The 16,531-nt window shown below is 29.3% G+C and overlaps 1 protein-coding gene across 1 annotated transcript; it reads right to left on the bottom strand.

Annotated features, from left to right (window-relative positions):
- Positions 1-4,934: 4,934 nt before the first annotated feature.
- LOC111986010 (transcription factor MYB1) lies at positions 4,935-6,384 on the bottom strand. The gene is made up of 3 exons (XM_024017648.2): positions 6,182-6,384; positions 5,962-6,091; positions 4,935-5,713 (listed from the first exon to the last, which is right to left on the bottom strand). The coding sequence occupies exons 1-3, from the start codon at positions 6,312-6,314 to the stop codon at positions 5,161-5,163; spliced, it is 816 nt and encodes a 271-aa protein (XP_023873416.1). The 5' UTR covers positions 6,315-6,384; the 3' UTR covers positions 4,935-5,160.
- Positions 6,385-16,531: the final 10,147 nt, after the last annotated feature.

Here is a 16,531-nt window from a genome sequence, read left to right as displayed (position 1 = left end):
CAAATAAAACTTTTGAGGGAGTGAGACTTAGAGTTTGTGGAGCGTGATGTGTTCCCAGATCTTTTGACAGTGTGGGTGCAGGATGACTCGGAGGCGCTGCCGAGAAAGTTGTCGAGTTGTGGAGATATCGGCATCGGTGGCAAGCGACGTAGCAATGAAGATAAAGATGAAGTGGCTGAGAATGGGTTGGTTTGACAAGTAATGGACATGGTTGTTTAGGTCATGGGAGAAGTGAAATCTATCTGGGTTGAAAACTTAGATTAGCTGAGTTGGAGCTTATTGGTGTTTTTTTAAATTGATGCGGTAATCTTTAATTAGTCCACATCTTTTACATGGCATTAATTATATATTCAAGTGTTCCAACAGTGCACACTGTTTGCCACGTACGCATTTTTTATTAGTAAGTTAACGGTAGAAACCAAATTGAATGTGAGTTAAAAATAATGAGGACCAAATTGATTGTCACTAAAATGTAGGGACCAAATTAACTATGTCCCCAAAATATAGGGATTAAAATAGTGTTTTCGCCTTCTTTTTAACAGCATTTGAACATTTGAAGTTGGGCAAAAAGACTTGCTCCCCAACCACCACGGCAACAAAGAAGGCCGGTTATTTAGATGTTATACAGTAAATCTCTCAATTTATATTCAATCTCATGGTTACATTTTAAAATGAAGCATGAATATTATCTCTCCCAAAGGACAATTAAATTAAATCAAATAGTATTTAAATTTAATTAAAAATACTTAATATATTGCATCTAAAGAATTGTACTTAAGTTTTATCCATAAAAATTATTCGGTACATTTAGTATACAATACATTCTTCTCACATAAAAAAAGACCTTGTGTATGAATCCCACATGTTAGACCCACATTTATGGAAGTGCAATAAATAGTACACTGAGCGTTTGGAATAACTTATAATGGGGTTTTAGTATTTTGAACTTATCCCACCCCCAATATTATTTCTCGAGTCTTCTTTTACAATGACCCCTACCTACAATCTTGTCCTAAGTCTCAACTTGCGATTATGTTGTTAATTTGAGAACATTAGTTTTAGTCTTTGCTTAAGAATCTGATTTTTTTTTCCTTATATATAAAAAAAAAAGAATCTGATTTTTATTAAATATTATAAGATTAACTGATTTGATGGTAGACTAATCTGTATTGTCTGTATTGATAACAACACAATATTTCTTTAATAGACGGAGATTAGTATGAACTTATATTTTGTTTTTAATGGTTTTAATTATTATTTTTAACATACTACATCATTATTGGTCATTTTTAAACATTTTATTTATTGGGAAGTAGAATCTTGGATCTCAAATCAAATAACCATAATACTAAGTTATAATCCCCACCCAAAGTATATTTTATTCTTATATGAACAGCTCTCTTCGCAACTATCAACTTGCTCTTAGGATCTCGATTTCTCAACTTAATGACACTATATACTCTTTCCTTGGTTTTAGGATAGGTATTACTAGTTGACTACTATTTGCTAAGCAAAATTTTACCATGTCCAACACAAGACTGGCAGTTCAAAATTGTCTTGTGAACTGCGATGGGACGGAGGCAGGCGTGGCGCCGTGGCACCAGGCCGTTGGCATTAGCTACTTTTTAACTTATAAGATGATAATTATTAGGTAGTAATTAAAGATTTCTACCACAACACAGTGTATACCTAGTTAATGATTTTTTTTTCCCCTCTACCTCCTTGGGATTGAGAGGGTATGAAACGGTCTTATAAGATATCTCTTTCACAATATGTGAGATATAAGCATAGCTGTCAAAACGTGAATCGTATCGTGAATCGATTTTTAATCTTCCGTATCATATATCGTATCGTGTATCGTAAAATACACAAACACTTAATAAAATTTATAAAAAAATTATAAATATACATATATAAAGGGTATATTCATTATAAATTTTGAATATATTCAACTAATGACTAATTTATTCATCTTTTATGTAATAATATTTAACAAGCTAACTAAATAAATCAAACTAGCATGCGTTTATAACATACACATTCAAATTACTTAAATTAAAAAGTGATAATATATTACAAATGACCCAAAAATTATAATTTATTTTCATCATATTCATCAAATTGCCTAATCAACCCCATCTAAGTCAATGCTATCTTCATGTTTATAATTTTGCAAATTTATTTCTTCATTAAAATTTTCTTCATCCTTATTCGTCATTAACATTTACTATCCCTTCTTGTTCTTTTTATTTTAATACTTTATATATATATATATATATATTGGCATTCTAGTTTCTTGGACTTGTAAAAATAATGATAAAAATAAAATAAAAAATTAATTTTTTTAATAAAATATTAAAGTGAAAGGTAAGTATGTACTGTGTAGTCCAATTATAGAAGAGAGGGGAAAAAAACTTATGAATATGTTATTTTAGTAGGCTAAATTAAGTAAACTAATAATTTTTTGCTAAAAACAAGTCTAACAACTTGTTAAATTCAAATAAAAGTACAAATTTTAACAAAAAATCTCATTTTAAAGCATTTGTTTATGTATCATGCGATATGTACGATTTTACGATACAATACGATTCATACGATACGCATACTGTATCGTACGATTCATGAACACTTACGATACGCCGATACAATACGGAACTTTTTCCACACGATACGATACATATCGCATATCGTACGATACTGACAACTATGGATGTAGGTCTCATAAGATATCTCTTTCACAATATGTAAGAAGTAGGACCTATACTTGTTATGATATAATATCTTATAAAACCGTCTTATAAAATAATTTTCCTTAGAATTAGATTTTGATCTTAGCATGAGAGCAAGTCATTAAACAAGTTGATCAGGGTATCCAAATTTAGGATGTAGGAAAGTAGGAATTCGTCCTATAATGAAATAATAACATGGAGTTGTTATTTTGTCCTAATTAATTTTTCTTCTAAACAATTGTAATAGTTATTCTTTAAGATTAATGTCACATTCGCAGCAATTTCATAATAAATTCTAGATATCAAGTTGTTATTGGTAGGTAAAAAGTGATGTCAGTACTAGTGAGTTCAGATTAGAAATAATAACAACTTACCATTCAGTCTTTGTAGTAAAAATGTTGTAGCCGTAACATTATTCATTCTTTAATGTGCCTAATAAATAAATAAAAATACTTTTGAATAAAAAATAATTTAAAATGGTAAAATATTTACATCTCCAAAAGCGGAGAAAACAGTTTTTCTTCGTCATATTTAGTATATTCCTACCTTGAGAGCTATAGCCATCAAAGAAAGGTTATAGTAGGCATCATTCGTCTTTTAGTGGATGACACTTGTCGTTGCACCAAGATTCGACCTCTATTATCTAAATACATAATAATTATTAAGAAAAAAAAAAAATCCTCAAAAAACAATCTCATCCTCTCTTTGATACCGAAATACTAGTTATTATAGTCTTTCTCACCAAAAGAGTAGAGGGTGTTTGGTACCACAACTTAAACAACAGTTTTCAGTTTTTAAACAATATTGCATGTATTTCTACACATTTTTTACTTACACGTATTTTTAAAAAATACAAACAATATTATTAGAACAACATTACCAAACAAGTCCTAAATCATCTATATTATTGTCTACGGTCGATCTCTATCGTAATTGAGAATTACGAAGCACCTCTACCCACTCAAAATTTCTTGTTAATTGTTCATCTATATATCTCCATCACCAAATAGATACTCATATGTACAAGACACCAAATGAACCTCAAAATTGATGCATCTCTTTCTTTGCAATCTATCATGGCCTTTCAGTCCCCAATTTCACTGAAAAATCGAATGGCCAAGATGAATGCATCGAATCATTAAATGCCTTTGGGTTTGGGATATTCCAATTTTATGATACAAAGAATATAAAAACCAAACAAGACCTTGCTCCATCTCACATGCCCGCTAGCCCATTTTTCACGGAATATTATAGATGATTGGGTAATCAAAGCCTCATCACTCGCTTCGCTTCTTGTATTATTTTTATGAAAAATAATTCTGAGCTAAACCTCCAATTGTCACGAGTTTCATATTTCCATATTACAAAATAAGTATTTTTTCCCCCCAATTTAAGTAGACTTGAAATTTATAGTATAGTTTTATCTATAAAAGACTAGATTTAAAAATCAATCTCATGATCAATGGAATGCCTTAAATGATCGGGGGATATAAATCCTTACACTGGAACCTGTTTTTGAGTATGAAAAGATGAAATATTTGACATTATATACATATCTCGAATGAAACTTTAACTTTTTAAGTTTTAACCCACACAAACGTCAACGTAGAGTTTTAAAGTCAAATTAACATTGGCTAGTATTTTAAATGGAGATGTCGGCCAGAATCAAATCCCTCTTCCCAAGTCCTAATTAACGAAAAAAAATAAAAAAAAATAAATGAATAATTATAAATATAAAAAAATAAAAAAAAACAAAAAAAAAACCCACACATGTCAGAATTGACTATAGTTCTGCCACTTGGGACCCGACAATTAGTAGCCTAATAACTTAGCATAAGGAAAAAGGCTTTGAATTTTGATGTTCTGCATGTGACCCATACAAAAGGTTCAAGATAATTTGAAAAATCAGTAGGAAAAGTGTATGATATAGACAGATTTGTATCTGTCACCATTTCATTCACATTTGTAATGTTTTTAGTCAACATGTATGTAATAGAATGCATATTTAAGGGATAAAAAAATATATATTATAGTTTCTATTTTTGTTCCTGAAATACCGCCCGAACGTAATAGATAGTGGATAGAATAATGAAATTTAGAGCATTTTACAATTTTCAACGGTTAAATTAGAATATTTTATATTTTTAAAGATGAGAATAAAATGTATGCTATATTATAGGGACGAGAAAAATATTTTAACCTAGGTGTTTTATTTCACAATATTCAGAAGTAGTCAACTTGGTGTTACAGTGTACAAGCTACTTTGAATCTCTATACCAAGTTGTACAAATTGTTATCACAAGGAGAAGCGAAAAATAAAACAAAAAATAAAGAGAGAGTGAGAATGCCTTTCTGCTTCATGGGGTGTCAATTCTAACCTTTTGTACCAACTAAGGTTAACTTATAAGAAGTTATCAAAGAGTATATTAATCTAGATCCAATGCATCTGCTCAGAATTCTCTTCATAGAATGGAAGAGGCTCATCCAAAAGTGAGCAAAGATCATTGGCACCACCATTGTTAGCCTCTCCTTCCATATTATCATCAAACATGCATAAATTCCAAATATCCGTTTCGAAGTTATCAAACATCAAAAGCTCTTCCGTGCTAAAGTTTAGTGCAATATTTGATGACTTTTCTTCTTCATCAAAAGAAACCAACGGAAGTGGTTGTTGACAATCAATGGATTTCAATTCCAATTCAAGGTTATCATTCTCGGAGTAGATAGGTTCTTGAAGGACACTGTTATTATTATCATCAAAAGCTTCATGCTTGCCTTCTTGTGGTGTAACAAAGACCTTTGTAAACCTAAATGCCTTGGTCTTGACCACCTCTGGCACACTCTTAACTGGAAGTTTGATTTTCTTGTTATCGTCGCTTGCTTCCTTAACTTTATTGCTCAGCTTCTTTTTAAGGACAGTGTTCCAGTAGTTCTTGATTTCATTGTCTGTTCTCCCAGGCAGCCTCTTGGCAATGAGAGCCCATCTGTAAAAACAATTTAGCAATACAATCAATACATAGTACATTGTTGATGTATACTACAAGTCCAATGAGCTTTACACCCTTTGTCTTTTTTGTCTTTTATTTACTTGTACTTCACTCATACTGCTTAAACAGAGCTCAAGACTCTATTTATACAAGATGGTCTTTAATTTATATAACATTTTATCCAATTCAATATAATAGTTGATCTTTAACAAAATTAAAGATTAAAAAGAATAATGGGAAAATACCTATTGCCTAAGAGCTTGTGGAGCCTAATGATGAGGTCCTCTTCAGCAGATGTGATATTTCCTCTCTTGATGTCAGGCTTGAGATAATTTATCCACCGAAGCCTGCAACTCTTTCCACATCTCTTTAGACCTACATATATGCATGGAACAATGTAATTAAATCCCAAAGAGGAAAGCATGTATAAGCATTTCGTTTGCTAGGATTTTTTTTATGTCTTACCTGCTTCCTTCGGAAGATTTCTCCATTTTCCTTCACCATTGGTTGCGATGTAATCAGTGAGAATTTTGTCTTCTTCAGCAGACCAAGCTCCTCTATTCATTCCCACCTTAGAACAGCAAGGACTTCTGCCCATTTTTGAGCTCTAGATCTCTCTCTCTCTCTCTCTTTCTCTCTTTCTCACACATGCAAACTGGAAAGCAAGTTATGGTAGTATTGCTTCTTGAAGTGTGATACTATTTATAAGGCTTCCTTCGACAGAGTTAGTCAACAAAAGTGTTTCAAAATTCCACAAATCTCTCTACACGGAGTATTAATCACGCAATAGCAAGACTCCCACATCACATGGGGAGTAATATTTTTACCCATGATGGAAAGGTCGTGCCTTTTTTTATAATATAAAATAATTAGTTAGAGAGATGAGACATTAAGTTAAATATGAATTTGGTAAGGCTTCTGTTTTGTTAATTTACTTGCTTAAAGCTAAAGGTGAAGGAAAAATATCTTAACTTTTAAGCAAATAAGTGATCCTACAAAGGAGTACAAGTGTACAGCTAGGCCAAAATGGGGATATACCCCTTTCGCCAAAAAATTCTAATAAAATGCCCCCTATTTGAAACTATTTAAAGATATGACCATGTTTTAAACTCGATTTTCTAAAAATTGAGTTTCAATGAAAAACTCGATTTTTAGAAAATCAAGTTATAGGCAATCAAATTTAAAAAAAAAAAAAAAAAAAAAAAAAAAAAATGAACAGCAAGGACTTCTGCCCATTTTTGAGCTCTAGATCTCTCTCTCTCTCTCTTTCTCTCTTTCTCACACATGCAAACTGGAAAGCAAGTTATGGTAGTATTGCTTCTTGAAGTGTGATACTATTTATAAGGCTTCCTTCGACAGAGTTAGTCAACAAAAGTGTTTCAAAATTCCACAAATCTCTCTACACGGAGTATTAATCACGCAATAGCAAGACTCCCACATCACATGGGGAGTAATATTTTTACCCATGATGGAAAGGTCGTGCCTTTTTTTATAATATAAAATAATTAGTTAGAGAGATGAGACATTAAGTTAAATATGAATTTGGTAAGGCTTCTGTTTTGTTAATTTACTTGCTTAAAGCTAAAGGTGAAGGAAAAATATCTTAACTTTTAAGCAAATAAGTGATCCTACAAAGGAGTACAAGTGTACAGCTAGGCCAAAATGGGGATATATCCCTTTCGCCAAAAAATTCTAATAAAATGTCTCATATTTGAAACTATTTAAAGATATGCCCATGTTTTAAACTTGATTTTCTAAAGATTGAGTTTCAATGAAAAACCCGATTTTTAGAAAATCAAGTTATAGGCAATCAAACTTAAAAAAATAAATAAAAAAAAATTTAAAAAAAAGGGCATGGAACTCAAGTTCCATGCAAGTTTTTTCGAACAACTTGATTTTTGCCAAATTGAGTTTTTTTATTTAAACTCGATTTTTTAAAAGTCGAGTTTCAAAACAATGACATATTTCGAAATAGTTTCATGAATGGGTGTTTTGCTAGAACTTTTTGGCAAAAGGGATATATCCCCATTTTGTCCTATTTGCAACTCCTTGGATCATTCAAACCCAAATTGCCAATTTAATGTGGGAAGGAATGCCTAAACTAAGAGTTTTTACTCTTTATTTGTTTTGTTGTAAAATATTTTACGAAAAACATTTTCAACATTTGTATAGACGGTGTATACTAGATAGTGTAAGATAATCATGGAAAGCCCAAAAAAAAAAAAAAAACATACCCCCCTCTTTTGGATTTTTATTAAACTTATTTTGGTGGGTTCCAAAAAGAAAAAAAAAAAACTTATTTTAGGTTTTTATTAACTTGCTTCAAGTTAATGCACATCTCAATACACACTTAAAAGGTATTATTCAAAATTCAAAAGCTTAAGAAATGGATCTCTTTTTTTCCTTTTTCTTTTTTATCTTAAGTAAACAATAATACATATTAGATATACACGAAAATAATAATAGTGTTTTAATCCGGGTTTATAATACATTACGTAACCAAAGTGCACTAAACTGGGTTTATAATACATTACATTATACTAGCATGCAACTCCATGCAAACGCATGAATGTATTTAAAATTAAAAAAAAAATTTATTATAAAATATAAATAATTAGTTAAATTATTATTTTCTTTTTAAAAAATATGTAACACATGCATTAATGTATATGTATAAATACATTTAAAATTAAACACAATTTTTATCATAAAATATAGATAATTAGTCAAATTATTTTTTTTAAGTAAATATAATTAGTCACATATTAAAATTCTTACCTAAATTTTAGTACTACTTATGATAAAAAAAAAAATTTCAATTTTTTATAAGATTTTAAACACAATTTTTTATCATAAAATATAGATAATTAGTCAAATTATTTTTTTAAAGTAAATATAATTAGTCACATATTAAAATTCTTACCTAAATTTTAGTACTACTTATGATATTTTTTTTTTAAAATTTTTTATAAGATAGAACGTCTGGTGATTTTTATTTTATTTATCTTTTGAGAAACATTTGGTGATTTTTATTGAGTATATGTAATTGTTTTTTATTAAATTTTATAGTTTATTAATATTAGATTCTTAGTATTCTACACTCATTAACTCACTTGATACAAAAATTAAAAAACTTAAGTAGACACAGGGCATATGCTTAAATGAATAATTATGGTGTAGTCCCTACATAAATTTAGATATGTGCAAAAATTGGATTATAATTTCATATTCTAATTCAACTTTCTCTAAGTTTTACCTATTAATATATATATATATATAGATGACTTATAAATTTGAATTTTTTTTTAGTTATATGGTTATGTTTTTTAAGGTTTCTTATATTGGACTCTTCGTTTTCTACACTAAATTAACTAATTTGGCAAAAAAATTTAAAAATTTAGATTAGATGATACACGTGGTGCAAAATTAAACTTTAATTGAAATTCAATTTTTACACTAAATTAACTCACTTAGCACAAAATTCTAAAATTTAGATTAGATGAAACACGTAGCGCAAAATTAGACTCTAATTGAATTTCAATTTAAAATTTAATTGGATTTTTTCTTTACTTTACCTATTTAATATATATATATATATATATATAGATTACCTTAAAAGTTGTAGACTGGGTTTATAAAACAACGGACACTAGACATACACAACCAATATAAGATAAATATCTCTATTTTTTTTTAAGTAAGAAATGGATCCCTTTAGAAATTCATTTTACATTCTAAATTAAATATTATAAATCTAAAAATGTTTAAAAAGTCGTATTATTAAAAATTTAAATTACGGTATAGTTTTAAATTTATAAAATAAGATTTTAATTATGAAAAGAAAGAATTACGTTGCTTGCCAAAAAAAAAAAAGTTATGGCAAAGAACCCAAATCATTGCAGTGTAATAAATCACCGTTTCCCAACACTAATTATGGGAACTAATAATCTCAAGTCTCAACCCTAGTAACTAGGTAATGATGAGTGAAGACCAAGCTTCCCCTTTTTTTTTTTTTTAAGAGAATCAAGGCCAAGCTATTTGATCATCTCATTTAAAAAAAAAGATTATGTCAACTATACTTCAGCACGTGGATTGAAGCGTTAGAAATTCATTTTGGACTCCTAGTTTTTAAAAATTTCTTTAAAATTCGAAACCCTATTGTTTATGTTTATATGGCAGCAGTCATAATGGCACTGATCCAAATTTTCTCAACATAAATAGGAACAATACGACCCTCAAATTTCAACACCTAATACCCTTGACTTCTAATTTTTATTATACTTTTCATCCTTTCAATAATGCTCTTTCTCACACACAACGCGAAAGTAATTAGTAACTACATTGCTTAGTAACATTTTAAACTGTTAATCATGTCATACTTTAATTCTAGTGCCGTAGTGAAAAAGTTGTTAGTTAATTAAAATATTGAAGGAATATTTTTGATTAGATAAAAAATGATTAGAATGAGCAATGAGCAAATGTCCATATGCTTTTATTCAACTTTTTTTCGGATTTCTAGTAAAATAAAAAATGATTGCGTAAGTGGCAACCAACTCATAACATGTACAGTGACAAACTACAATATGTTCATTCTAACTTATTTATCTAGTGGATCTAATTAAAAAATTGCACATTTTCTATAATTGGAGAAACGTACGGATTTGTAGCTAAAGTTATGGTTTTTTTTTTTTAAAAAAAAAAAAAAAATTAATTTGATAGTTGAAAAGGGCAAGATTTGAATCTTGGACGAAGAAATTAACCAGTTAAACTCTAAGATTCTTGGTATTTTTATTTCAATTTGATAATTGAGAAGGAAGAGATTCAAATTTTAGATATTTCTATTAGAAACACTAAAAAATACTAACCAATTGAACTATAGGGTTCTTGATAAATTTTCTTTTTAATATACGACCTTTTACAATCATTTATCTCAAGAAAAAAGATTCATAAAGGATCATTTGTCCGACTTATGAGGAATACATCGAATATATATTAGAACTCCAATGAGTTTTGAATTGATGTGCCATAATATCTCCTATCAAAATCAAGTTTCAAGATCTGAAAAACTCATTGCTTGAACGAAAACCATTAGAAGAAATTTTTATTTTATTTTTTATTTTTATAAACATTAGAAGAAAGTTGGTCACGCGCAATTAGTACATGATTAGGGGTGGCAAAATTTGACACGACCCGCAAACCCGACACGACACAAAATTAGCAGGTTATAGGTTGAAACTTAACAGATTCGTGTCATATTCGAGTTGACACGGCTAACCCATTTAATAAATGGGTTGGGTTAGTGTTGAATACATAGAACCCGTTTGACTTGTCTGACCTGTTTAATTAAATGATATTTTACCAATATACCCTTCAAACTCTAGGTATATAAATATATTAGTTGTTGTGATTTATTTTCTTTGACATATTGTGATTGATTATTTGTGATATTGGGACATACTTTAGTTTTGAATGATTATTTGTGATACAATTACTCGTTAGTTCTGTTTTTTTTTTTTTTTTTTGAGAATCAAGGCCAAGCTATTTGATCATCTCATTTTAAAAAAAGATTATGTCAACTATACTTCAGCACGTGGATTGAAGCGTTAGAAATTCATTTTGGACTCCTAGTTTTAAAAAATTTCTTTAAAATTCGAAACCCTATTGTTTATGTTTATATGGCAGCAGTCATAATGGCACTGATCCAAATTTTCTCAACATAAATAGGAACAATACGACCCGCAAATTTCAACACCTAATACCCTTGACTTTTAATTTTTATTATACTTTTCATCCTTTCAATAATGCTCTTTCTCACACACAACGCGAAAGTAATTAGTAACTACATTGCTTAGTAACATTTTTAACTGTTAATCATGTCATACTTTAATTCTAGTGCCGTAGGGAAAAAGTTGTTAGTTAATTAAATTATTGAAGGAATATTTTTGATTAGATAAAAAATGATTAGAATGAGCAATGAGCAAATGTCCATATGCTTTTATTCAACTTTTTTTCGGAGTTCTAGTAAAATCAAAAATGATTGCGTAAGTGGCAACCAACTCATAACATGTATAGTGACAAACTACAATATGTTCATTCTAACTTATTTATCTAGTGGGTCTAATTAAAAAATTACACATTTTCTATAATTGGAGAAACGTGCGGATTTGAAGCTAAAGTTATGGTTTTTTTTTTTTTTTTTTTAAAAAAATTTTAATTTGATAGTTGAAAAGGGCAAGATTTGGATCTTGGATGAAGAAATTAACCAATTAAACTCTAAGATTCTTGGTATTTTTATTTCAATTTGATAATTGAGAAGGAAGAGATTCAAATTTTAGATATTTCTATTAGAAACACTAAAAAATACTAACCAATTGAACTATAGGGTTCTTGATAAATTTTCTTTTTAATATACGACCTTTTACAAGCATTTACCTCGAGAAAAAAGATTCATAAAGGATCATTTGTCCGACTTATGAGGAATACATCTAATATATATTAGAACTCCAATGAGTTTTGAATTGATGTGCCATAATATCTCCTATCAAAATCAAGTTTCAAGATCTGAAAAACTCATTGCTTGAACGAAAACCATTAGAAGAAATTTTTATTTTATTTTTATAAACATTAGAAGAAAGTTGGTCACGCGCAATTAGTACATGAATCCATGATTAGTTGATTACTACGTTAGAGATCTAGGTGTCTAGGAAATTTAAATGAATCTCGAGGTCAAATGAAGGCACTTTATGGAAAGAGTTTTCCTCACAAGCTGCAAAGGGATAAAACTTATTACTACAATTTCTTTCTCTCTTTCTTTTGCCTTTTTTTTTTTTTTAGAAGATTACTAGCTACAATTTAATATTTTAAATTCTTTAATTAAATTCAACCATATGGTTGTATTGATTAATGCAATACAAACCATATTGTCTTTTACAATGACAATTATTAAACAATGTGATTTATTGACCAATACAATCATATAATTAATTTAAAGATTTTGTCAGTAGTGTCTCTTGGAATTTTCTTTAGGGGGTCATCAAGAAATTTAAATTAGAAACTTTTTAATAAAAAGAGAGCTTGAATATATTGAGTTATCGTAAAAAAAAAAAAATTACAATTTTCTTCTACAAGTTTTCAAATTTTGAATTGTTACATGATAGTACATTATGAATATTTATTGCCAATGTGAGTAGCTATGACCATTTTATTTTGTTGAGTTCATCTAAATTTTTATTTTATTTTTATGTAGTTGCTATTATCTATTTGTCATTATTTTTATATAAAAAAAAATTAAAACTAAATGACTAAACTTAACTCATTGGCTCTATATATTAATTATTGACGTACACAACCACACTAATTCATACATAAAATAATACATTACGTGTCTTCTTAACCAATCAAATGCTTGAACAATCACTAACTTTACAATTTTTTTTCTTGAATTTTTCTCACTTTATAACAAAAATTTATTACAATATGATAACAATACACACACATGTAACAAACCCTCTTTATTTTCCAATTATTAAATTATATAAAGTTATATTACATTTATACTATATACACAAACATCCACATACATTATTATTCACAAAAATAACATTATAATAAAAATTAATGCACATAATTAATATTAGACACACTCACACACATGTAATATAAAATTGTAATAAAGAGTAACATCTACTGTGGGGCCAGAAAGTCAGGCAGCCTCGGCCCACTTCGAACCGGGCCCAAAAGCCCATGCCGAGGATGTATGTAGGGTCCGAGGATGAAAGTAAGAAGCCCAGTGTCCAAGGAGTTGGTTTGAGGACGACTCTGTCCTCGGACATCCGAGACCATAGAAGTGAACATGCACCACACCATCGAGGGGGGTCTTCCTGAATATCCAAAGAGGAAGGAGCAAGTACCACGTGTCAACAATGGAAGCACGGCGGAGGAGCAAGTTTAGGACGAACTGTCACCTCCACATTAAATGTCCACACCTAACGTCCTGGCCACATCAATGAGGAGGGGATTCTAGAACAGTGCTGTCTTGGTTGCTGCAACCCACAGGAAGAATGGGAAGATGGCTGATGGGACAGGTACTCAAGTAGTGGCCTGGTTGCTCAACAAATGTAGGGCTAGGATTAATTGAGAAATGAGTATATAATGTAAGGAATCCCTTTTGGAAAAAGGGGGACAAAAAAGAAGAGAAAGGAGGAGGAAGATAGCAGCAACCTGCATTCTCCCGGAACAATTGTAACCAATCGCTAAAGATGTAATAAGAACTGCCAGTTCCCAAAAGAAAGGCCGAGGAGCATTATGGTTCACTTTCATCTACGTTTGCACTATTCAAATCCACGAGCAACCATGCATGGTCGTTGCATCCCTTACTAGAGCCTAATTCTTGACCTCGCTCTCTGCAAATTCATTGCAGGGCTAGCTGGGCTTGGATCCACTCTCTCAACACGCAGGGAGGGCCGAACCTGGTCCCTACATCTACAATTCACAAACACTTACTCTTACTCTTAGAGTTGAAAATACTTGTAATGAAAGTGTATAGAATTTAAGTTAGGGTGTGTAAAAATATTTTTAAGAATAAATTAAAGTATTAAACTTCAAAAAATATTATATATATATATATATATATATATATTTAAGTTAGTGGGTTCATTTGAATCTCCTAAACAAAGTGTAGTACAATTGCTTGGTCTTGTTAACAGGTGCTTTTAAGAAAAATTATTAATAAATTATTTTAAGGAAATTTTGACAAAATTTTCATTGAAAATATAAAAAGTTGTCAAAATAATTAATTTCTTTTTTCATAAATTTTTTTTTAAAAATACTTTCTAAACCAATTCTCCAAAGGCATCCATTAACTTTTTTTTTTTTTTCATTATTTAATTAAGAAATCCTAGTCACAAAGACAACATCTAAATAATTGTACGATCTGTCTTTTTTCTATTTTATAGAAACTTTGACTTAAATTTTCAAAGAAACTTCCTGTGATATGGTTTAAAACTTTCATAAACCAAGCTTATTGGCCAGATTAGGTTTTGAGACTTTTGAGTTTTGACACTTGCACCCAGACGGAAGAGCTGACCAGTGTTAAAAGCACGCTTAAGAGGCTACTGCTGAACTAACAATTAATTAAGAGTTAAGACTTAAGAGGGAATTGAAGTACGTGTTAAGTTAATTTATTTAGCCATGAGGCCCATGACAAATAATTTGGAACATCATAAACGTTGCTTAGGTTTGCACTATTATTAATTACTACTACATAACAGTAATGTAACGACAAAGTTTCCCTTATTAATGCTTCCTCAAAGACACTTAACATGTCCTTTTTCTCCTTTTTTTTTTGGGGGAGCTGAACGATGAGGATCTCTTAATGATCCTATAGATTCACTTATTATTTTTTTTTAAAAGAAAAGAAAAAAACAGAGAGAAAGTTTCTTTAAAAACTCTTGTAATTAAGGGTTTAAGATTTAAAATCCAGCTCCTAATCCTATCATGTTATCCATGATGCAATATTTCTTGTGATTTATCAATTAGAAAAGGACGTGTGTGTGTGCATATATATTTATATGGACAATGTGGATCACATTCCTTTAGTTCAAGGAGCTAGTTACAAGTTACAACAAATATAATTCAAATTATACAATTAAGTTGTTTCCAAAAAACTTTCTCAAAAAATAAAAAAATAAAAGTTTTTTTTTTTCAAATAATAATAATAATAATTATTATTATTATTATTAGTATTATTATTAAGTGTGGCTATGTAACCAACACCTTATTATAATCCTCGCATAATGATGATTGATTGGGATTTGCACGATTCTTGCTACGAGTATTAGTTTCTTAATCCTTGCTTTGTCCTTGATTATTGCTAATAATCAATTTCCAGTGCATAGTCAGGCCGAATAAAACTTTGAGCCTAAGGGTATATATAATTCTCTCTCTTTTTATTATTATTATTATTTTATTCTTTTATTAAGCTTGTTAGTACTTTTAAAGTCTTCTTCATAAGAAAAGTCAACATAATTTTTTTTTTCATATATAGAATTAAAAATCATTTTCCAAACCAATTTGTTCCCTATGGCTTTTAAAATAAATTTATACTAGCATGGCCCCTTAAAGTGAGAAAATTAAGATAAAATCATATTTGAAAAAGTATGAAACCGTGAAAAGGCAATTTCTATAAATAAAATATGTGTGTCATAATATTAATTTCATTCGTATAAGAATTTTGATTACATAAAGTTAGTGTAGTTATTTCACATATAAATATCTATTTTACTATAAAAGTTTCTTTGTATCTAATTGCTAAAGGTAATGTCCACTTACTAAAAACTTCTAAAAATGATGATGAATATCATTATCTTCCAATAATAATCAATTGAGTTTGCTAAAATATTGTCACAATATTTAATTTTTTGCAATGAATGATGTCATATACTACAATTGAAGCCTTTATCCAATACATGCAATCATCCACAATAATTTTTTTTTTTTTAATATTCATACTTCCTTGTTTTATGACATCATTTTAAGCAATAAAAGAAATTTAGCTTACTTAGTTTTTAATGGACACCCATTTTAAGCAATAAAAGAAATTATATATATATATATATAACAAAGGTAGTGTCATCAAATTTTCCATTAGCGAAAATCATATGTCTAGAAGATTTAAATCTAACAAATTAATATTCTTTAGGTAATAAATAAAACATCCTATATCACAATTCCAACTTTTCAAGCATTACTACCTTTAACTCAAAACACTTGAAGAAAATTTTTGGGATATTAAAATTTATCATGGTTGTATTTTGG

This window comes from Quercus suber, unplaced genomic scaffold (assembly GCF_002906115.3).
Source record: "Quercus suber isolate HL8 unplaced genomic scaffold, Cork oak 2.0 scaffold_697, whole genome shotgun sequence".
In the NCBI taxonomy this organism is placed as follows: domain Eukaryota; kingdom Viridiplantae; phylum Streptophyta; class Magnoliopsida; order Fagales; family Fagaceae; genus Quercus; species Quercus suber.
The sequence above is the reverse complement of the archived record's forward strand: the minus strand, read 5'-3'. Positions and strand labels throughout refer to the sequence as shown.

Coding starts and splice junctions, on each gene's coding strand:
- LOC111986010 (XM_024017648.2), bottom strand. CDS start 6,314: ATGGGCAGAAGTCCTTGCTGTTCTAAGGTGGGAATGAATAGAGGAGCT. Junction 6,092..6,181: donor AAATCTTCCGAAGGAAGCAG/GTAAGACATAAA, acceptor GCATATATGTAG/GTCTAAAGAGATGTGGAAAG. Junction 5,714..5,961: donor CACAAGCTCTTAGGCAATAG/GTATTTTCCCAT, acceptor TTGTTTTTACAG/ATGGGCTCTCATTGCCAAGA.